Here is a 25,010-nt window from a genome sequence, read left to right on the forward strand (position 1 = left end):
TGGCAGTTGCTCTGTCCAACTGCCAAACAAAACTGTGTAGCGAGCAGGGAAGCTGGCCAGCATCATTGTTAAAATCCTTTTAGGGAATATCTTTACAAAGAATAAAAGCCTTGCTCCCAGAGCTCTCACGGTCTTGCTGATGAAAGTGGCCTATATTATGGCCTTATTATTATTGTTGACCTACTGTATCTGCATAGAATTGAACTGAGAATACAAGAACTCTCTGCAATTGGACTTTCCCCTTTAGAGTAGATACTCTGCACAATCTAAAGTTAGGCACACATTAGATTAATCACACACAAGAATTAATAGATAAATCAAATCTACCACATTTCTGTTTAAAAAAAGGGATCTCTCAATGGATATTTGATCCTTTTGGGAAAGGAGATGTAGGAGACCAAGCATAGGGAATAGGGAGCAGGAGCAGCAAACAGGTGAGACACTCCATAGCTTTGTACAACAGAGCGCCGTGCAAAACTTGAGGATGAGATGGGCAGAGAGATATTACATCATGTCTCTGCTGAGATCTGATCTGATCTGATACCAAATGGGGAAATGTGGCAAGGTGGTAAATGATTGATATACCACCGAGTAGCCAAAAAATTAGAGACAATCTGGAATAACGAGTTGGTCTACCTTTTAGCTCTGATCACAGTCCATATTCTCCTTGGCATGGACCCAAAACAAGATGCTGATACGGTTGCTGAGGGATGTTGACCCATGCTGACATAATGGCAGCTCTAAGTTGGGTCAGATTGGATGGTGGCTTTTTGTATGTAAGTCTTGACAGCTCTCATTACCAGGGAGGAGGATGGAAGCCTCTTGACCTGGAATGAGTTCTCTGAAAAAGAACTTGTAAGTGTTTAAACATTTTTGGTCTGGAATACTCAAGGCTAAATGTGAAAGTGGATCCTCAGAAAATATAAAAGGTCCCTGCATTAACCCCCATTCACAACCACAGATGGAATAGCTGCATATTAAAATATATTTGTGAAATACCTTTTTTATGCTTTTAACACAGAGGTCATGTGACTGTAACTCCTCCTCTCTGGCTCCCCTTGTCTTGCACAGTGGGAGGAGCACCAAGTGAGTGGAGCACCAAGTTTATTTCTTCTATTGAGGCACTCCCGTTTAAGCAGGGGATGCCTCTATTGTCCTAGTGGGTGATTAAACCCTACATCCTCTATCCTCGGGTGGGCTCACCCTTTATCTGCTGTCATGTCCAGTGAATAATATATAAATTGATAGAAATCAGTACAGTATAAAACGATGTAGAAATGTTTGTGTTCTGTCATTTGGTTTGTGATGTTATTTTACTGATGTGTGGATTACAGGCTAAAAGGCCATGTGAAGTTCAGTAATGTAAGGAATAAGCCTTGTCTATATATATATATATATATATGTATATATATACATACATATATATATATATATATATATATATATATATATATATATATATATATATATCCACTGTGATGATAACTACATACTGTAGGACAGTTATCATAGATCTGATCCTAGATCTGATCCTGCAAATAAAAGTATATGGGCAAATAAAAAAAATACATCTGATTTCCTTGATTAAAGTGGTGTACATTCCATGTCAGACTGTCAGTAGGAAAAGTTCTTTTTCATTCCTTTAATCTATGTACAAATGTAAACTATACAACATCTCCTTAAATACATATGTATAAGAATCTAAGTATTTCCTATGTGACCGTGCATGAAGTATGACAACTGTATTTTATATCCGATGAAGAATGGCTGTGTGGACCTCTCCACTCTCCTCTCATTGACAGTGGGCCTCCAGGAACTCTTTCAGCTTGGTAGGGTAATCCGTCATTACGCCGGTGGCCCCTAAATCAAAGGCTCGTTTATATTCCTCTTCATTGTTCAACACCCAGATGTAAACCTGCACAAAAACACTACTTATATATGACGTATAGGACACAGTTCAAGTCATACAAGATAAACAGTTATGACCCAGACAAGATGAAACGTAAACAAAAACACATAAAGGGCTGAGCATAAATTCCGACTTTCTAAGCAGATTTGTACAGACTTGAAATTGAGTCAGTAATAGTAGCTGGTTAACTAAATAACAGCTGGTTAAAGGACAACCGACATCACAAAATAATGGTAGTTTTACTTTCCTGGGGCTTCTTCCAGCACTAGAAGTCATTTGTGTCCCTTGCTGCACCTCTGTACCTCTCCTGGGTCCCACCGGCAGCCTCTAAGGATCTTCTACACATGTGCGAGCATGTGCCCACATCACCGGGAGCATGCCTGCACATGTGCAGAAGACGTGATCCTTGGAGGCTACCAACAGGACCCTAGAGAGGACCGGAGGTGTGACAAGGGAAACAAATGACTTCTAGGGGCTGTAAGAAGCCTCAAGTAAGTAAAACTACATTTATTTTGTGGCCTCGGAAGTCCTTATTAATTATCCAGCTTGACTGGCTAAGTCTCAGGTCAGTGGGCAAGTGCATGCAATGGGTGACATGCTGGTGCAACACTTTCCTCTTGGGGTACCAAATTCAAACCTTGGCCAGGACATAGAGTTTGTATGTTCTCATTGTGTTTGCGTGGGTCTACTCCCAAAAACATACAGTCAAGTTGTTTGGATCCCTTCAAAATTAGCCCTACACAATGGGAGGGCCATAAGACTATAACTATGGTAGGAAATAAGTAAGCACAGTTCATCAGTCAATGTAGGAACCTTATGTGGCTGATTGCACAATAAAAGTGCATTGCCTTTAACTTATTACGACTGGTGTGCTGATGAACTTACTTAATTGTTGAATGGAGCGACACTGCCTATGTCCATCATCAAGCACCCAGAACTAGATGGAATGCCTGCTTCACTGTGTGCATCGTGAATGGCAGGAATTCGATTGTGAACTCCTTTGAGAGTTAGCGACATGACTATGTAAAGTGCTATTAAACATAGTAATGAAAATAAAATGCCAGTATTAAAGCTAAACTCTAGAACACCATGCACAAGAGGGCCCTTCCACACTTGTGATCTGTGTATATGAAGGACATAAAGACATGTATGGCTCAGAAATCTCATGTATTTCTTCATGGTTAGTTCACATCTTTTCAGAATTAAAAGTTGCTACTTTAGAATTTATTTTAAAATGTTGCTTGGTTGGTTGTCATACTAGTTCTCTAATTCCTTTAGCATCAGAACAAGTGTACATATCTGATAGTCTGACTAAATTACCAGCATACTTGTTCCACGTGTGCAACTCTACCAAAGCCAAAATGGAGTAACAATGGCAGTTCAGAGTGGCACAGTGGCTAGCATTCTACCTTGAGGCCAGTTTTACACGTGTAGATTGCAGTGTCTGGTGTGAGCACTGCATTGTACCGCAGGAACCAGCCTACATATGACCCTGCACCACTGTGCGGCGGTCATATGCATAGTGCGCCCCAGCTCAGTGATGTACTCCTTGCTAAGCAGGAATTACGTCACTGGGATTCCCTTTGGGCCGCACATGCGAGCTGTGTCACACCGCGCTCCTGTCATTTCACACTTTCTGTGATGCCCATTGACTTGCATTGCTGCATAATACATGTAGTAGGCAAGGACCACGCAGCAATGCGCTGCAGACTGTGTGTCAGGAATGCAGCAGTTTGAATACTTCCAGCACACCGCGTTAAGTGTGAAAGACTCCACAGACTTGCATTGCCCTTGCGGCAGGGAAACCTAACGTGGGGCGACGCAGGCCACAAGTGTAAAAGGGACCTCACAGTGCTATAGTCCCAGGTTTGAATGTCAGCCAGGGCAGTATGTGCTTGGAGTTTGTACATTCTCCCTGTTTTTGCATGGGTTTCCAAACCAAGAAATTCTTGCTGAATTTACAAAGCGGCATTGCAGGTTGCCCACTTGCACCCTGGTGACCCTTTGGAATAAAGATTCACAATCAAGATTCCCAGTTGTGGATGGCAGAAGCAAATGTGGTACTTACATATTATACCAGCTACTGAATTTGACTGCCTCCTGTTTAAAATATATCTACTCCCCTTTGAAAATCTACACATCGTTGGAAAGTCAAGAGTCTTGGCTTTGTCAGTACGATGCATCCTTCCTGAGTTATGCTGGGAATACACGTTTCGTTTTTGCCTTCGTTTTAGCCTTCCATTCGTTCAGTAAACGAATCGAGTGTTGAAAACGTATGTGAAAATAGTCATAATCTCATTATAGTTTCGATTAATAGACCCCAAAAACGAACGACTAGTGATCGAACATGTTTGATATTATCTCTCTTTATCCATCTAATCGAGCCATTGGTAGGCTTGATGGCTGTTCAGATCGATTATATGTTCGTTTATGTTAGTCCGTTCCTGTAAAAAGGGATTTTCGTTTCGTTTCTTTGCAGCCTTCCATTATTGGAAAAACGAAACCATCAGAATCGAAAAAAAAAACGAAACCGTGGGTGGTGATATTAACCGTACGTTCGATTATTTCGGGAACGAAAAGGACAAAAGGCACAATCGAAACGAAGGCTAAAACGAAGGCAAAAACGAAACGTGTATTCCCAGCATTAGGGGTTGTTCAATGAGGGGTGTCAACTACTTTTAAAGTAATTATCTCTATGTCCACCTGGATAGTGGACATTGGCCCATGAGCAATTCATTTTTTCTCCTGAGTTTTCTCCTAGGTGATAATTTTTCATCTTTTTTTTAAAATAGCTTTCCAGCACTTTTCAACTGAAAAAGTACTGAGAAGTAAGTACAAAAGTATTATCAAAATTATTTTTAGTATTTTCTTGCTTGCTGGTGGCTTAGCAGGCATTTTATTGACAATGTGAAAAAAATATCACCTAGGAGAAAACTCAGGTGAAAAAGTTAATTGCATACGGCCCCTGGTTGATATTTTCACACCTTGTCATAAAATCTTTTTTAATCCACAAGCAAGCAAGGAAATACTCAAATTAATTTTGATAGAACTTTTATTTTACTTTTTGGTACTATTTTGATTACAAAAGGCTGAAAGGTCATTTTAAAAAGAATATGAAAAATTATCTCCTAGGAGAAAACTCAAGTGAAAATGTTTTCTCCTAGATGATATTTTGATAAATTGTAAATAAAATGCCTTTAAACCATCAGCAAGCAAACAAATACTCAACATAATTTTGACAGTAATTTTTCACCTAATTTTTGGAACTTTTTCCATTGCAGAGTGCTGAAAAGTTAATTTAAATTGAAGATGAAAAATGATCACCTAGGTGAAAACTCAGGAGAAAAAAATTACTTGCATAAGGGCCCATATGCAATTCACTTTTTCTCCTAAGTTTTCTCCTAGGTGATATTTTAAAATTTGTCAATAAAGTGCCTTTTAACCACTTGAGGACCCACCCTTTACCCCCCCTTAAGGACCAGCGCTGTTTGTTTGGATCTGTGCTGGGTGGGCTCTGCAGCCCCCAGCACAGATCCGCGGCCACACAGAGCGATCAGATCGCCCCCCTTTTTTCCCCCCTATGGGGATGATGTGCAGGGGGGGTCTGATCGCTCCTACTTGCAGGCATTTTGCGGGGGGGGGCACCTCAAAGCCCCCCCCGCGGCGACATTCTCCCCCCTCCCTCTCCTACCTGCTCCCCCGGGAGATCTGGGCTGCACAGGACGCTATCCGTCCTGTGCAGCCAGTGACAGGCTGTCTTCTGTCACATGGCGGCGATCCCCGGCCGCTGATTGGCCGGGGATCGCCGATCTGCCTTACGGCGCTGCTGCGCAGCAGCGCCGTACAAATGTAAACAAAGCGGATTATTTCCGCTTGTGTTTACATTTAGCTTGCGAGCCGCCATCGGCGGCCCGCAGGCTATTCACGGAGCCCCCCGCCGTGATTTGACAGGAAGCAGCCGCTCGTACGAGCGGCTGCTTCCTGATTAATTAGGCTGCAGCTGGCGACGCAGTACTGCGTCGCTGGTCCTGCAGCTGCCACTTTGCCGACGCACGGTATAAGCGTGCGGTCGGCAAGTGGTTAAACCACCAGAAAGCAAAAGAAAACCTCAAAATAATTTTGATAGTACTTTTTCATTTACGTTTGGTATTCTTTTTAGTTGACAAGTGCTAAAAAGTGATAAGGTGAATTGCATATGGGCCCAGGACTCTTGCCTGCATGCTTCACTCACTGGGGTTCGGGCTGGAAACTCGGGTTGCCAGGTTAGTGCTGCTGGCAGCCAGAAGTGGTGGACACCCTACATTCAACACCCACTAACTCAGGAAGGATGCATCGCACCGACATGGCATAGTGCAAATGAAAGCCAAGATTCTCGACTTTCCAACAATATGTAGGGGAGTAAATATATTATAAATAGGGGGCAGTCAAATTTGGTAGACGGTATAATACATAAGTATCGTAAATGTTATAGGCGTGATCGTGCACGCATAAACCGTAGCAATCACATACTTATTTTAATAAAAGTGAATGGGAATGATTTTTAAAAAGCGCTCAAAGTGCTAATCAATCGCAAGCGCTCAGAAAAGCACTTATAGTGTGTCTGAGCCCTAACAGACTTTCTGCACCCAGCCATCTTTTGAAAGCATCTAAAGCACACACATCCTACCTGAATCCCTCTGGCCTTCAGGTGCTCAAACAGAGATTTCCTCATTATTAATCTGTAACACAACAGAGGCAAAGTCAGACAACACCAGTGTGAAAAAAATAAAAAACAAGCAACCTTCCTACTTTATTTAAAATGATATACCAAAGCAATTTTCATACATCACACTCCTCCCACTCATTCGCCAATCATTTTATCACCACTTATGACACCGAAATGGTCTATACATCATTTTTTTTTCACCACAAATTAGGCTTTGTTTTGGGTGGTACTTTTTGTTATGAATTATTTTATTTTACCTGCATTTTAAAGGAAATAATAAGGAAAAAATGAAAAAAAAATATTATTTCTCAGGTTTCAGCCATTATAGCTTTAACCACTTGCCGACCAGGGGATTTTTCAGTGATCGGTGCTGCGTGGGCACTACAGCCCGCAGCACCTGATCAGGAGTGCAGCAGGGCGATCAGACTACCCCCCTTTTTTCCCCACTAGGGGGATGTCCTGCTGGGGGGGGGGGGTCTGATCGCCGCCGGCTGCATTTGCTTAGCGGGGGGGGCTCTTCAAAGCCCCCCTCCGCAGCGTTCTCCGCCGTCTCGCCTGCTCCCTCCCTCTCCCTCCCCCTGTGAGCTGCGCAGGACGGATTTCCGTCCTGCGCATTGAAGGATAGGCTTCAGCCTATCATATGCCGGTGATCCCCGGCCAATCAGAGGCTGGGGATCGCCGATCTGCCTTACGGCGCTGCTGCGCAGCAGCGCCGTATGATGTAAACAGCGGGGATTTCTTCCCCGCCTGTTTACATTTTGCCAGCAAGCCGCGATCGGCGGCTCTCCGGCTGTTCACGGAGACACCCTCCGTGAACTGACATGGAAAGGCCATTTCCATGGAAACCCTCAGACAACCAGTTTACGCCAATCGGCGTTAGCTGGTCGTCAAGAGGTTAAAATAAAATGTGCTACGATAGATAAAACTGACATGTTTTATTTGCCCATTTGTACTAGTTATTACAACATTTAAATTGTGTCCCAAGTAAAATGTATTGTGACAATATTTTATTTGGAAATAAAGGGGTATTTTTTCCGTTTGCGTTTCTTTATACTAGGTCAATAATTACAAGCCCTGATTTGCAAAAGTAATAATGATATACCCTAATGACATACATATTAAAAAGCTGAGTCCCTAAGGTAACTATATATATTTACTTATTTTTTGTTATGCTGTCATTTTTTTTTTTTTAGCAAGGTTACTATAATGGGGGGGGGATGAGGGGTTAAAATTGGAGATTTTCTATTTACTTAAACATCTGCAGGTGTATTTTTATTTTTGGCCACTAGATGTCCCCATACTATACTGTGTACTGTGTGTACTGAACACTACACAGGAAGTAGTGAAGAACTGTGACGTGAACTTTCATTTGTGAATTACCATAGACATCTTATTGATGGCAGATGATCATACACTACTGGCACTCTGTTCCGTAAAGGGGAACACATGTTCCTAATACCTGATCAGTACTCTGCCGCGGGGTGTCAGACGATCGAGCGCCGCAGGAAACCGCAGGATACATATATCTATGCCCCCTGATCCTGAAGTGAAGTCCACAGGGGCGTAGATATGCATACTGAACTGGTGCTGAACTGGTTAAGGGACTATGCTATTGCTCGCACAAGTTTTAAACTGGATTCAGCTGTTTCTGAGAAACTTTTTGGGGAAAAGTCAGTCACGTGACCGAAGTGAGGTGTGGTCCGGTGTTAGTCGTGGAGCAGAGATGCTTACATCAAACCAACAAACATTTATTCTGTTAAAACCTTTAATGACTAACTGTACATGGTTTATTTGCAAGCTTTTGAAATGTTATGTTTCTTGTACATGTACACACCATTGTAAACATGGCCTTAACCTCAATGGCATTGTCATTATTTCCAGATTTTAGCGTCTGAAAGCGATGCAATTTTTTCACACACTTTTAGACCCTAAAAATCATACCGCTAGATAGATCTGCGGCAGCCCTGCACATTACACACCTCCCATGAATCCTGCTCGGGGTTACTGCTCTGAACAGCGGATTTCTGGCCCGGGTCTGACCCGGGATTACCGCTAAGGAGGTAAATCTCCTACCAGCAGAAGGAAGAAAGATTATCTGTACTGACTGGACGATTGGCTGCTGTATAGACTGACCTGTCAGTGGCTGCCTTATGTGGGTGATGATGAGATAGTGGAAGTAGAATAGACAGCTTTGTGTCCTGTCATCTCAGCAGAATATGGTACTTTAAGAACCAGCCAGGTCATTTTCAATGCACAGAACATTATTCATGGCTAATTAATGCAAATTTGCAACCATATGCATTAACATGTGGGAGGATGAACTGTGGCATAATATGTTATATAGCGTGGGAGGTGAAACTAACACAAATGTAAAAAATAAAATGCTTCTCTTGGAATTTAGATGGGCGGTCACATTGTAGCTGGGTCCCTGCTGCTCTGGGTTGTGATAGGTACTGTCTGAGGATGAGTTAGGAGAAGCCATGAGCAACCCATCTGCTGTTATAGTTCAATGAGCCCTGTGGGACAGGACAGCACTCATCTTAGATTACATTACATCAAGTTAGATAACTATCCTGCAGGATACATCAGACAAAGAGTAACATGATTTATCCAACTGCTTTTTCTGCACTGGGAAACATTGATGAAGTGCAGCCCACCCTGCAGGTGTTCTGCCCCAGTATGTCCATAGCCGAAAGCAGCATGAGTACTGCACCTGCCATACAGGCAGCTATGACTATTGGAGAGGAATGTTACCCTGCAGGTGTTCTGCCCCAGTATGTCCATAGCCGAAAGCAGCATGGGTACTGCACCTGCCATACAGGCAGCTATGACTATTGGAGAGGAATGTTACCCTGCAGGTGTTCTGCCCCAGTAGGTCCATAGCCGAAAGCAGCATGGGTACTGCAGCTGCCATACAGGCAGCTATGACTATTGGAGAGGAATGTTACCCTGCAGGTGTTCTGCCCCAGTATGTCCATAGCCGAAAGCAGCATGGGTACTGCAGCTGCCATACAGGCAGCTATGGCTATTGGAGAGGAATGTTACTCTGCAGGTCTCGTGGGAGCTGTGAAAACACAGCATCCGAAAACTGAGTATTTAAAATAAAAATTTTAACACTATATTTTAATGTAATCTTCATTTATTTTTTTCCCCTATAGTGCCCCTTTGAGGCAGACACAACCATTTGGGTGATCTAGTCCTTCCTTAAAGTAAACCTGAGATGAAAGGGTGTAAAAAATGTATACATACCTGGAGCTTCCTCCAACCCCTTCCACGCAGATCGCTCCCTCGCCGCCGTCCTCCACCTCCTGGATGCTCCAATAAATGCCCCATTAGCTTTGCCTGTTGCTGGGAGCGTACTGCGCCTGTGCAGTACTCCTGCGCAGGTGCAGAGTTCTCCCAGCCGCAGGAGCATGATGGGAGCACACGCGGGCCAGCACCGACTAGCCCTGACTGGCCGAAGATAATGGGGCATTTTCCGGAGCATCCAGGAGGTGGAGGACGGTGTCGAGGGAGCGATCTGCGTGGAGGGGGCTTGAGGAAGCCCCAGGTATGTATAAAACTGTTACACCCTTTTGTCTCAGGTTTACATACCCACATCCAACTTTAGGCCAATTTTACCACTTTCATGTAGTATGAGAGCTTACCGACACAATCTGCTCATAACATTCAATATTCACTACATGGAGGTAGTAAAATGGGCCAGTCAGAATTGTATCCCAGTCAGGTAGAAACACCGCAGGACATTTGGATGCAGCCGGGGTCATCATGGGCCGTAATGTGATTACAGCTATTGTGGGGCTCAGTCAGTAAGACGGTGCCCAAATCATGATGAGAACAGAGTAATTCAGCCGCCAGCGAAAGCTGAAAGCTGAATTGTGTCTTACCCTCAACTCGATGGTGGCCTGGAGGGTAAATAGTAATTAATGCAGCCGGGGCTTTTGCAGGAGCAGAGTGAGCCCTTTTTTCATCTTTACCCTGCACCCAAATTTCCCAGTGCCTTAATTACAGGCATGCTGTGAACCTGGCTTTAGGTGCACCTGATAAAGATTTCCATAAGGTTCAGCGCTAGTTATTCATTTGTTCTATGTAGACTGAGCTGGGTTGATGGATGCCCTGATATGCAGTCTATTCAACAGTGGCCAGGCACTTTTAAGCAGCACATCAAGAGAGAAGAGTGGAGAGAGATATTTGATCTGCTGACTTTCTTGGAGGGACAGGGTTGGGGGGTTCAAGCTTATGTTTTCCTCTGAGCCCTTTAAACCGGCGATGGGTGACTGTAGGTCATTAAGATGCCACAACATGTTCTCAGCTCATCATTTGAGAATCTATTAGTTTCCTTAGTACAGACTGATCCTGGAAAATCTAATTACCTATGAACATTCCTCTGTTGCTTGCAGCTGATATGTCTCTTTTCAGTGTAACTGAAAATAAAATAACTGGACTGGCTGGAAAATGTCCATTTGTTTCAAAGAGCTCAATAATGTGTAAAGGGTGATGAAATAAAGGTTTAGTAAAAAACACTGTGATCAGATTCTCTGTCTGAACGAAATGGAGATCAAAATGGAGATCTGCTTGTTAAATCAACGAAAAGCACAATTTCAAATTAAGATTTCATCTTTAAAAAAAAAAAATTGATGCATGACCACACTTGGCACTGAATTTAGCATTAGTTGAGCTTCCTGCTGACTACAGTATTTTTCTGGTCAACTGTCTAAGGCAGTACATTAATATTGGCTGCTGTATGAACTTCATTCTGGGCAATCATCAGGGCTATTGATAGTAGTAAACTCATTTCCCCTGGTCGGTAAAGGTCATGATTTAATAAAGAAAAGATACACTCATCCACAGCGACCAATTAAAATCCACCATTAAATTGGAACTGTTATATGTCACTGCCTTAAAACAAAAGTTGAGTACTGTAATTTTTTTTTGCTCTAACAGAAATTTCTGGAATGATTCTACAAGATACATCCGAGCAATTTTTTTAAAAAAAGGATCTACTTACCCAGGGGTTCATCCAGCCCCTGGCAGCTGATATGTCCCTCACTACAGCTCCGGTGTCCTGGGATCCCCACCATTGGAGATGCTAACCTTGCCATGTGAGTGCGATCGCGATCAGCACAGCAGGAGATGCTGACCCGGTAAGATCGTCATCTCCCACGGAAGGGATCCCGACACACCGAAACTGTGGCTCGGGACATATCGGCTATACCGGAGCTGTGGCCAGGGACATATCGGCTGCCTGGGGCTAGGTGAAGCCCTGGGTAAGTAGATCTTTTATTTTTTTAAATGCTCAGACATGTCCTTTTTAAGAGTGATGTCTGTGCATAAAGAAAACACTACAGTATTGTTTCCTCCTTTTCATCAATTTATTTTGATTCTGTGTGCAATTTTGTCTATGTGATAAGTTCGTTTATTTTTTTTGCAAAGATTTATGCACTATGTTTTTAACCTGTTAATAGCTTTAGGCCTTTTTCCAATGGGAGGCTGAAGCCTGTCAGCTGATCCCGAGGCTTGGCGTGAGCAATGATGAGGCACCCCGCGACCAAATGTTTTAATCTGCATGGGGAAAACACATTCTAGTTTGCACTAGCCAATTGAGGAACATTAGTTCTCAGATAACCTGTGCAGAAAGCGAGGGGGGGAAGGGGCCCCATCCAAAGTTTTCCGGGGGGGGGGGGGCAGTGATTTCTAGTTACACCCCTGCAGGAGACGCAGCAGAAGCATCAGAATACATATGGCATTGAGACTCAAAAAAAGGAAGTAAGTTTACAAATGGAGGCATTTTAGGAGAGAGGAGAACAGGACCAAGACACAGCCTTGGGGAGCAGCATGAGAGAGTGATAAGGATGATGGCGAGGAATCACTGACTAGAAACTTGAAGGACTATTGTGATAAATATGAGAAGAGTCAAGAGAAACCAGTGTCAGTAGCAGTAGCAGTGGATGATAAACTACAATCAGTAGTAGAAAATCATCAGTGTAATGAATTCTGAAGGTAATAATGCTATGCAGAGTTCTGATTAATAAAGTAACATACCAACATACACATTTTTATTCTAGAATGAAATGACTACTCACGCATCTGCAAGCCATACGACAAACTTGTGACTTCTGCTCATTTTGGACGGATCTTTAAGTCTGCAGATAATGCACAATGAATCATTCCAAATATCAACGAGATTATCACAATATATAAATACTGCACTGTACTAAAAGCACTTTGTCATTGAGCTGAACTCCTGTGTGATGGAGGGTGCCAGAATCCGGCTCTCAAGCTACCCACCAGTTCCTGGGCTGTGAAGCACCTATTCAGTGCAAAAAATGGGGCAATTTACGAAATTTCTTATAAAACACATTTGCTAACATGAATCCTGTATGACTTTTCCAGTACACAGGAAGCCAAGAGTGTCAATGCACCCTGATCCACCCCCTCACAAAGTTCTCCTCCAACCCTAGTTCCGGGCCGATGATTCAGTACAACCTACAGGGGTGAGCAGGCATTGCTGTTCAGTACAGTTACAAGTGCATCCTGTTTATAATTTTTGGCAGTGAATAAAGCAGGGCTGCTGTAGATTTTGATAAATGGCTGCACTTCTTATAAGAAGGACATATGTAATGGCTGCACTTGTCATGGAGGGCAGGGGCAAACGCAGGATTTTCAAGGGGGGGATTCCTGAAAGGTCTCTTTCAGCAAGCCGCACACTATGGCGCTTGCGTTTGCCCACAAAAGAAGGGTGCCACTCTGGGAGGAGAGGAGGGTGCCACTCTGGGTGAGTGGGAGTGGGTGGGTAGGAGGGTGACATTGTGGGGGGAGAGGAGAGTGCCTACATTGGTGGGTGGTAGGGTGCCACTTTGGGTGGGAGGAGGGTGTCACTGTGGGGGGAGAGGAGGGTGCCAACATGGGTGGGTGGTAGGGCACCACTCGGGAAAGGGGGGAGAGGAGGGTGCCACTCTGGGGGGAGAGGAGGATGTCAACATGGTTGGGGTGAAGGGTGCCACTCTGGGGGAGAGGAGGAAGGAGGGTGCCACTCTGTGGGGGTGGACTGGAGAGTGCCATTATGGAGAGAAGAAAATCCGCTGAAGTGTAATGTGGGGAGGGAGGCCAACATCACTCCTCCCTCCCTCTCCATCAAGTGCCCCCTCCGGAGTCCCCTGGCAGATAACGCGCAGCGAGCGTTTAGTTTACCTGTCTGTGCACTCCGGCCGGCTTCTTCTTTCTATTTCCTGTTTTGCGTCATGGGAAACAGGTAATAGAATGAAGCGAGCAGGAGTACACAAACCGGTAAACTAAACGCCCGCTGCGCGTTATCTGCCAGGGGACTCCGGAGGGGGCACTTGATGGAGAAGGAGGGAGGAGTGATGTTGGCCTCCCTCCCCGCATTACACTTCAGCGGCTGGTGGTAATATTTTTTTCCATCACTGCCCAGCCGGCCTGGGAGGGGGGGAGAGAGGGGCGGTCGATGAATAGGGGGGGGGGGGATTCTGGGCATCGGTAATCCCACCCGCGTGCGCCAGTGGAGGGGGGACATGATAGCTATACTTGTTATGGGGATAGGGACATAATGGCTGCACTTATTGTTATGGAGACATAGTTGGGATGAGAGACAAGATAATTAATTTATTCTGCGGGAACATTGTGCTTGTACTGCTGACAACATGGAAATGACATGGTGGTGGTACCTGTAATACGGGGAACATGTAGAGATGTCATGACTACACCAGGGCAGTTGTGGAAGGCAGGGCCGGATTTGTACTCTTTACTGCCCAAGGCCACTGTCACCAGCCGCCCCCCTTCAGTATAGGTAGCCAGTTGACCCCTCCCCCTGCTGCAACAGTTTAGCCTGCTGCTTTGGTACCTTTGCCATGGCCTAAATCTGGCCCTGGTGGGAGGGGCATCTAAATATATTTTGCTCTGGGATCTATTATGGTCTGGTATTTCCAATGTCAATTCTGCACTTTTCTTTTGGGTTCCTTTAGGATCTACCAGCAATCCACCTTTTTTAAGAATCTACCACTGCAGAGCCTCTGCTGTGCGTGTGCACACAAGCCTCCTCCCCTCTCCCTGCGAGCACAGTAGGCGGCAGTTGTAATATGTGCTCGCAATACTGTGTATATATTAGATAAAAGGAGGCTGGTCAGCCTCTCTACTCACTTGCACTCTATTGTGGCAATTGGACTGAGCAACTGTCTTTCAGTAAGTGGTTTTTAAAATAAAGAAAATCCTGAGAAATCAACTCTCAGGAGATGGAGTAGTTCAAAACCCATCAGATATGTCAGATTTCTACTGCTTACTGTAAGCGACAGAAACATAGGAAAACATTCATTTATGGAGAATTTTACTCTTGGAGAAATGTACTTCTTGTAAACATGTTTTTTACATTTTACAATTTTTCATGATTGTGTTCCTTTAAGAAGAAATTACTAGTAGGAGATAAAACTGAGACAGATAGGCATGAGTATGGAAAATACAAACTGAACATATAGACATTCCTTACTTCATAATAATAGAAGGCATTGGGATCTCTAGAAACTGTTCTCGGATTGGAACAAAGGGCAGGAGCCCCGTGTAGAATAACCCCACCAGGAGCAGCACACGTTGGAAGCAGAACAGCAGAGGGATGTCACAGTTCTGGAAGGATAACAAGTCAGTTATTGTACAGCAGTTCAGTTTAATCATAGTGAAACTGTGTGACAATATGATATTCCATTTGTTATCTATAAAAGACGATTTGAGGGTACACACTAAGTATAAGAGGTGCAATACTAGCATGACAAAATACTCTGATGAACCCATGGCCAAATGGCTAAAAAGGAACTTAGCCAAACACACCAGACACTGACTGTAAAGTGAATTCAAATGTGACATGCTAACAAAGGTCAGGAGACAGAGCATGCAAAGAGTTAACCAGTGTTCTCCCCAGGCTCTTTTAGCCGGGTGCTCCACCCGGCTAGATTTGGTGACCACCCGGCTGTCATCGGCTCACCTCCTATGCTGTAAGCAGAGTTGCCCTGCATTTTCATCTCAACCCACCCGGCTACTTTTTCATGCCACCCGGCTACTATTTCATGCCACCCGGCTGGAAAAAAATTCTGGGGAGAACACTGGTTAACGTATATGATGCTGCCTTACAGTCCACCATGGCCTATGACAAAGCAACAAGGGCAGCACTGCGGTAAAGTGGTTAGAGCTCTTTCCTTGCAGCGCTGGGTCCCCGGTTCGAATCCCAGCCAGGGCAATACCTGCACGGAGTTTGTATGTTCTCCCTGTGTCTGTGTGGGTTTCCTCTGGACACTCTGGTTTCCTTCCACATCCCAAAAACATACAGATAAATTAATTGGCTTCCCCCTAAGTTGGACCTAGACCATGATACATACAATACATATTGACATAGGACTACAGTAATTGGGAACACCCATGAGGGACATTAAAGAGGAACTTCAGCCTAAAAAAACATACTAAAAAACATACTGTCATTAAGTTACATTAGTTATGCTAATTAAAATAGATAAGTAATATAATATCTTACCCATCCTCTTTTAAAAGAACAGGCAAATGTTTGATTTCATGAGGGCAGCCATCTTTTTGGTTGAAAGGAGGTGACAGGGAGCATGAGACACAGTTCTAACTGTCCTGTGTGTTGATCACCCCTCCCAGTTGCTAGGCAATGTGAATAACAACATAGGAAATCCCATTATGCTTTGCACAGCATCAGGGAAAAAAAAGCCCGGGCAGTTTATCTTTGATGGGTGGAGCTTAGCTAAAAATGCAGCTGCAAATGATGCTTTGGTAAGAAAAACAAAGTTCTGACACTGTGAGACTGTTAAAGAAACACCAAGCTTTTCTTTTCAGTTCTGCTGAGTAGATTTTTAGTCCGGAGGTTCACTTTAAGTGACAGTATATATACTCCGTACAGAGCTGCAGAAGATGTTGGCGCTATATAAATACTAAATATGAAGAATAATGGTTGTCTATAGATCTGAATGGAGGGAGCTCCTTTTTACCAACAAAAGTGTAATTTCACTTTAACATGAACTAACTGACAGTCACACTTGCTACTAAGCAGAGGTGCAGTCACAAGTGAGCAAGATAAGAATTATATTATTGGCATGTAGCTCATTTTTCTCCAGTATCGCAGTGACTCACACATTTGATTTTTAATTAAATTCAAATTACAGCAAACATTTCAACCAAAATTATGAATGTTTAGAATTAACCTGCATGTAAATATTATAATGCATTTACCGTAATTCAATACGGAAAGTAAATAGTATTTTTCTGTGAGATTAACTTTATTTATCGGAATACAAAAATGACTGGAATTTTGGCTTGAGAAATGTAAATATTTATCCTTGATTAGCTTTTGTACCACTCAGTATTCTCCAACAGATGGCGCCAAAGATAGAGCAATGACAAACTACATAAAAAAAAAAAAGTACAGTATATACACCCTATAGATAACACAGTTACACACATTGGCTGCTGGTCTTAGATAATCCCCGGATAAATCAGAGGGGGCTTACTTATCAAAATCCAAACTTTAAGTTGTTAATAATATTGATATTAAATAACCCCAAAAATATAAAGATGTGAATAGTCATCCCCCATCTTCCCCTCCCCCCAAAAATTGAAAAACCATAAAAACCCTGGAATACACATTCGTATTCATTTATTGATTGCCAAGGGAGGAAGGGATTAAAGGACAACTGTAACAAGAGGGATATGGAGGCTGCCATATTTTATTTCCTTTTAAACAATACCAGTTGCCTGGCTGTTCTGCTGATCCTCTGCCCCTAATACTTTTAGCCATAGACCCTGAACAAGCATATGCAGATCAGATGTTTCTGACAATATTGACAGAACAAAATTAGCTGCATGCTTGTTTCTGGTGCAATTCAGACATTACTGCAGCCATGTAGATCAGCAGGACTGCCAGGCAACTGTTACTGTTTAAAAGGAAATAAATATGGCAGCCTCCAAATCCCTGTCTTTATATTTGTCCTTTAAACAGAATCTTTAGATGGCTAAACATTTGTATGATGGAGGCTGGTATTCAGGCATCCAAAAATAATGAGATATAAATAGATATAAATATTTAGAAAACGTGTGTACATCTAATTCATCTCACTCTCAGATAGAAAAGATCTGAATCACTGGGACTGAAGAGAGGATTTTTTTTTAGCTCAGCGTAACCAGAAAAGCTGTTAAATAAAATAAAGATTGTTGGTAGCTCTGGGTATTTTCACACTTTTTGCACCAATCTTCATTATTAAAAGTGGACTTGATAAATCAGACCCAAATAAAATCTAGAGACAATGAAACTGCAGGAAATAAAGACCTGTAGCTCACGGCAACAAGATTTCAGATTTTGGAGTGCTAAGGAATTCTTCACCTTCTTTCTCCAATTTTATAACAATCCTGGCAGATCTGTTGACTTGTCTCCGCTGGTTTCTTTAGTCACTACCAGTACCAAACATGCAGCCAGTGAAATCAGGATACCTGATCTGTAGACTTAGGCCTCTTTCACAGTGGGATTTTGCGTTTGATGCGACGTTAAAGTCTAACCTAACGCACCACATGTAGGTTATAAAATTGGACGTTATTTTGCACTGCGTTATGTGTTTCTTGGTGCGCCATTTTCGTCGCATACTGATGGAACGAAAACGGTGCATGCATTGCATTTAAAAAAATAAAAAAACGTTACTGAGCATGTGCAACACACATAACGCAGCAAATGTATTGCTGAACGCACAGCATGCAGCACTTTCTAAATATTGCTAAACGTTACACACAACGCAACGTGTGCACTGTGAATGTCGCACAGACTTTGTATTGCTGTGCGTTAGTCTGCCTTATAATTTTTTATAACGTGCGACTTTAACTTCCCACTGTGAAAGAGACCTTATTCTGGGTCTGTGACTGTGTGCTTCAGGACAGGGAATCTGCATGATGCCTCGGTAAACTGCATTTTGAACAGCATTGGCACCTTTCATATTTCTTTCAAGTTCCCATTAAAATACTACTAGCCTGGCTTTTGTGTTGATTCTGTGTCTTTGATGTTTTGAGGCAAATTTACTAATCCGTGAGTTTACATATTGCATTACCTCGGCTTAGTACTGCCACAAACACCTAAGCTGCGTGACATACAGAAGCAGTAAGTTATTGCACTGCTCTGTATACCTGGAATCATGCATGCTGCCGCAGCCCTCTGCAGCTCTACTGAAATCAATAGGAAACAGTATGTGTGCGTTTTCCTATCCATCAACCATTGCACTTCTCAAATCACAATCTGTCTACATATTCTACAAATAAACAAGCGGCAGCCATGCTGATGATGTTTATATAAGAACTGTGCATGGGACTGCATGTGCAGTGTGTCAAAAGTAGGAATATAAAAATATGATAAAAATAGTAAGCCACCCTTAACCAAGCCTTATTAACCCTTTGTCCACCATGCAGACGAGCATTCCCCTGAGAATTTGAAGGCCATCAGCATGGAGCTCCAACCCCTGATCATCATTAGCCCATCTGTTCCATAATTCTAGGGTTACTTTGCAAGAATGAAAGGCTTGGTCATCCCCCTTTTGCACCTTGGTCCAATGTTAGGAATAAGAGGCTCTTGCTCCACTGCCCAAGAGAGGGGTGACAGTTGGGGGTGGGGGTAACTTGGTGGAATCTAGTAGCGTTCCTCGGGAGGGGGGTAGTCATCTACCTCTACCCAGGTAAACAGGTAGATTTTTTGCGCTTTATCCATTTACCATGAAGAGTTGATTACAAAGAAAACCATAAATAATATAATACTTTTGGAAATATCAAAGAAAAAAATCTTCTGTAACTCTTCCCTTTCTTTCTACTTTTTATCTGTCTAGCGTGACTGGGTTTCTCCTCTGCATTCATTTGAATTAGGACAAATGCTCATCTTTTACAAGTCAGCATGCACCCTAATGCAAGTCAATAGGACTCCCAATTGCAAGCAAGCCGCACGAAGGCGCCTTACTCGCGATCAGCTTCAGATCAGTTGCTCCTTCTTACTGCCTGATGAAGCAGCTGAACGCCCATGAAATGTGTTGCATTTTATTGGAGTACACAAATAAAGAATGTTTTACTGGATAAGTAATTTACATTACCAAAATTTTACTAAGCGCTTGAGCCCTCTCCTCCACTGTCTAAAACTAAACCCTCACCTAATACCTAATGGCCCATACTCACGGGCTACAATTGTCGTCGCAACCACGTGGCACGTGCGTGTTGCGGCGATAGGTTGCCTGTGAGTATGGCGCGCGCACCCCGAACCGTCGCTCGTCGCTGCTGTCGCCAGGCGATTGGCGCGGTCAATCGCCTAGCGACAGTTGCCGCTACAACTTCGCCACAACTGTCGCTAGTCCGCGTGTGTATGCGGACTAGCGACAGCAACCCAATAGCCAGTGCACTGAGTTTCCGGTGGGGGGGGGGGGAACGTCGGCGACAGCTTCTGTCGCATCACTAATCCCTCTTCCGCGGTGTGTATGCGGAGGGACCTGGCGATGAGCTGTCGCCGAACTGTCGCGTACACGATCTCGTGTGCTAGCGACAAGCTACATAAGAAGCTCGTGAGTATGGGCCATTACACTAACCCTGGCATCCAAACAACCGCTAGTTGTAGCCGATCGTCTATAAACATTATTTCCAGTGTAGTAGCCAACTGGCTATCCTCCACATTGGGTACCCATCTCACCGCTTGAGCATCAATAATAAATTGCCAATAATTTGCTGATCCCCATGCCAAAGGATCTGATTTGGCAATTTTTAGATTGAAAGCAGTAATGATGAGAAGCTATAGTCCACGGGTAGAATGTGTGATGTATGAAGTCTGATGGGTAGCAAGCAGAGAACCTCTCCATAGCAATGAATGGGGGTGTACAGCGTTAAATCCATCCTCACCTCCTTGTGGCACTTCTGAACAATCTCGTAGTCTGCATTACCCCACACAGTCAGGTGTTCCCTCTTATATTCTCTTACGAGTTTGGAGACCTGGGGACAATACAGAGCATTAGAAAGAAGCATTTCCTCCCACGTATGCTTTCTAAAAGGTTTCCAGACAATAGTGGCACAACGGGGTATCTGCCCTCCTTCCGTGATGCTTTCTGGCCTCTGAAACAGAAGGTAAACAAAGCTTTCTATAGACTCTAGATTAGCTTTCTATGCAGAATACCTGTAGTGCTGTTAACCATGATGGAGACACATTTGGATTAGAAATTACCAGATCAATTTGCTCAGATGAGGTTCATCAGATGTTTTACCCAAATGTATTTACCTTCATGAACTAGATTAAAGCAGCAGGGTCAGCAATACTATCCCAGGAAAAAAAAACATATATAAGTAGATAAATACTTGTTCTACTTACATAACATATGTAATATACTGTCCACGTTTTGATTTCAGTGAATTTTATAGAGTAAATAAAGAGAAAACTGTTCCTGGAATTTTTCATTTTTACTTCCTCTGGCTGAAGCCAATCCTGATGTCATTTCCTCCCTTATGCTGGGAATACACAGCTCGATTTTGAGACATTTAGATGGTTCAATTGATAATTTCCAACATGTCCGATCTCCCGCCCGATCGATTCCACGCTTGATTTTGCATAGGGAACAATGGGAATAGATAAGAAAAACGAATGGAAGATAAGAAAGTCGCCCTGCATAATCGAGCGCGGAAAACAATCGGGCGCGAAATCGACTCTTATGTTTACTCATAGAAACTGCACTGTCACAGCTAGCTTTCTTTGTAAACACATGTGAGCACAGCATAGACCATATTGTGTCACACTGAACTGCCCTCAGCCAATTAGTGAGGAGCAGGAATGTGGGAGGGGTGATGACAGGCTTTATTCTTATTGGCAATGGCAAAAATAGAGCCAGGCTGACTGAGATAAGATTTATTACGGCAGAAACATTTCTGATTAGATTGGAGTGCTTGCACTGCAGGGTCAGGTTGCAGGCTGCATAATAAATACAGATAAGTGGGTAAATGAAATTTGATTTTATGGCTGACAATCCTGCTTTAAGTGAACCTCGAACCATTGAGTAAGTGTAGCAAATCTTTATTAAAGCATCTTCATCAAGATATAAGATTAGTTTCCCACAATCCCCGGCTTATCCCATTTGGGCTCTAATCACTCACTGTCAGAGGTCAGATGCTTAAAGGAGAGGAGTGGTAGTGGCTGTAAAATATACAGTATGGATTCCCCAAGTTAATCAGTAAAGAGTCCATGGAAGCGCTGTCATAGTTAAAGTGACAATAACGTGAAAATAAACGTATGAGATAATGAACTGTATGTGTAGTGTGGATAATTAGTACAACATTAGTAGCAAAGAAAAAAGTCTCATACTTTTATTTTCAGTTAAATAGCTTTATTTATAACACTGCAATATCCTGTAATATTTGCAGTTTAGAAACCACTCTCAGTATTTTAAGCTGTAAAACAAAAGCAGACATAATGACCCTTTGAACTTTTCTGCAGCAAAACTTTATCTCAAGCTGTCTCTCCCTTTTTCTTCTCAGTTCCATAGGAAATAATCGGAGGGTCCTTATCTGGCATGCCAGCTACACCCCCTCCCCAAACTCTCCACAGTGTATCTCATAAACCCTACTGCCCAACCCCTCTGCCATCTCCTCCCCTCATTGTAACCAAGCCCTTGTTGTTGGATAGAAAGGAAAGGATGCTCGCTGTAATAGCTAGATGGTGAAGACAGGGGCGAGTGCAGCACTCCTACACTTTGAAGTGAACGAACAAGGAAGGCCAGGTAGTGACTTCATATGTGGTGTCTATAATGAATCTATTAAGTACCTGGGGAAATGGGAGTTAGAGGGCCCTTTCAAAGTGCTGAGAGGGGGCAGAAAAATACATTCATGTTGATGAGCTTTAAAGTACATCAGGCATAATGTGATTTCAGGGTGTCTTTTCAAAATGTAAGTGTACAATCAGTATGGGAAATATGAGCAGGTTGAACTGAAACAAAAATATTAACAACCACTAATGTTTACCTAATGCTTTGCTAATACTTTGTGATGGGCATTGACTCTTCTATTAAATGACTTGCATTAAGGACAACAGAAGAACATAAACAGCAAAGCATTAGTAGAATGTGTGTTTGAAGCAGCACAAGGCCATTACACACATTACAGCCATGCTTATTGTCTATGGAAGGCAAAGTGCACTGACTATAGAACGGTTATAAATTCATATTCCCAGCTGACTGTGCATGGCTCATCTAAGGAAAATGATTATATCAACAAACACATAAACCTCCCACTTGTGAAATCCCTCTTGCAGACTAGATAGGAAGGAAGCGACAGAGAGCAGACTGCCTAGAAACTGTTTGTTTATTGTGCCAGCAGTTCCCCAATGCAAACCGTACTACAGGAAGGAAATGAACTGTCACTGCTAGCAACATTATTCATAATATATATACACAGTACACATATATTTCTCTTTTTTATCTGTGTTCTTCTCTACTCCTCCTGTAATACTTCAGTTTGATTGGAGCATTCTTGTCTTGCTATCTACACTCATGTCGTCACCTGCTGTAAGGGCCCTTTTCCGCTTGCAGCATTTTGCGATCTGACCTCTGATAAAAAAAAATAATAAAAATAGGTATATTTATTTAAAAAAACATAAATAAATATACATCCCAGTAGGGATCAGAGCCCACCAACAGAAAGCTATGTTGTTAGGCAGAAAAGGGGGGGGGGGATCACTAGTGTGCTGAGTTGTACAGCCCTGCAGCAAGGCCTTAAAGCCGCAGTGGCCTAAATTAAAAAAAATAGCCCGGTCACTAGGGGGGTGTAAGCCTACTGACCTTAAGAGGTTAAAGGGATGAGGTGGCAACCCTGGAGGCAGCACATTTAGATTTCACAGAGACTTCCCATTGCAATGCATCAATGGGAATCCTTGATAGCCTGTTAAGCTACATACTCACCCCGCAATGTAGGAAGATGGATTCAGCGACATCTCCCTGACAATGAGCACTCTCCCGATCTATATTCCTCCATCTTCCAGCTGGTGGGTATGCACAACACGACGGGTGCGAACAAGACTTCAAGTGATTGTGGTACTTTGCATGGGATCGCTGGTCATCTGATCATTGGAAAAATTGCGAGGTGGGTACGAACCCTTAGAATGCGGGAAGTCTCAGTGGGAAATTCAGATATGTGGGCTGCAGAGTTCTGGTCAGTTAGGCCCCTTTTACACTACACTTGGTCCATCCTATCACCCAAAAACCACCAGATGTAGTGATAACCCTATCACATTGATCATGTAGCGGTGTGTTGCAGCAGGTCCCGTCGAGGCACTGTAAGAGTTGCAGTGTGTCATGCGCAGTAACCCTGGAAGTGTGGTACAACTTGTCAGGGCCATGGCAGTGTGATCATTTAACAATTGCACCGCAACAGTGTAAAAGCAGCCTTACTGTGGGGAATGTGGCAAGAGTGAACAGTGATGTAGCAGTTCTTAATCAAGCAAGAATACTTCATAGGAAGAGAATGAGAACAAAGATTAAGAAACAAAATGTCGTTTTGGAAAACTGATGGATTATTAAGCTGGATGTTAATGAAGCCAGGTCTGTGTGGTTTATGGCTTTTTATCCCATTATTAATTTTTATCTCATTATGGCAAATAAGTAAAGGGTCAAAAAAATAACCTATTTTGCTCACTCATCTGGGTAAGGGTGGTAACCTGGTAAACTGCTTGCAAGGGGTGTCTAGACAGCACCACTTCATTACTGCTGTCTCCTACTTAGGGTATGTCGTAGCATGGGGTAGAGCCCCTTGCCCATTAATATAGGGATAAGGGTGGTCTACGAGGGGTAAGGATTTTCTGACCCTCACAAGGTACTCCACTAATGTTGAATGACATATAGCTTGGACTCAAATCGCTTGAGCTGCAGCCACTAGGGTATGCTCCGTACCCAGTAGCAGTGTTATGGAGCCTAGCCCAAGGACGCCTTACTGAATAGGTGCAGGCTTACTGAACAGGAAGAGCTGAGATTTGAACCCAGGTCTCCTGTGTCAGAGACAGAGCCCTTAAAGGGCATCTGAAGTGAAAGTAATATGGAGGCTGCCCTTTTGATTTTCTTTTAAACAATACCAGTTGCCTGGCAGTCCTGCTAATATATTTGGCTGAAGTAGTGTCTGAATCCCATCAAAAACAAGCATGCAGCCAATCTTGTCAGATCTGACAATAATGTCAGAAACAAATGATCTGCATGCTTGTTCAGGGCCTATGGCTGAAAATATTAAAGGCAGAGGATCAGAAGAATAGCCAGGCAATTGGTATTTCTTAAAAGGAAATAAATATAGCAGCCTCCAAATCGCTCTCGCTTCAGTTGTCCTTTAACATTACACTATCTAGCCACC

The 25,010-nt window shown here is 43.1% G+C and overlaps 1 protein-coding gene across 1 annotated transcript in view; it reads right to left on the reverse strand.

The window, feature by feature from the left end:
• Nucleotides 1-1,627: 1,627 nt before the first annotated feature.
• The window catches only part of GDPD1 (glycerophosphodiester phosphodiesterase domain containing 1), a 112,494-nt gene continuing 89,111 nt past the window's right edge, over nucleotides 1,628-25,010 (reverse strand). Inside the window, exons 6-10 of the mRNA XM_068265788.1 lie at nucleotides 20,538-20,627; nucleotides 15,115-15,248; nucleotides 12,698-12,757; nucleotides 6,576-6,627; nucleotides 1,628-1,915 (exon numbers count right to left, since the gene is read on the reverse strand). Coding sequence (XP_068121889.1) covers nucleotides 1,793-1,915; nucleotides 6,576-6,627; nucleotides 12,698-12,757; nucleotides 15,115-15,248; nucleotides 20,538-20,627 — 459 coding nt within the window. The 3' untranslated portion in view covers nucleotides 1,628-1,792. The remainder of the gene's footprint in view (nucleotides 1,916-6,575; nucleotides 6,628-12,697; nucleotides 12,758-15,114; nucleotides 15,249-20,537; nucleotides 20,628-25,010) is intronic.

Source organism: Hyperolius riggenbachi, chromosome 2 (genome assembly GCF_040937935.1).
Source record: "Hyperolius riggenbachi isolate aHypRig1 chromosome 2, aHypRig1.pri, whole genome shotgun sequence".
Taxonomy (NCBI): Eukaryota; Metazoa; Chordata; class Amphibia; order Anura; family Hyperoliidae; genus Hyperolius; species Hyperolius riggenbachi.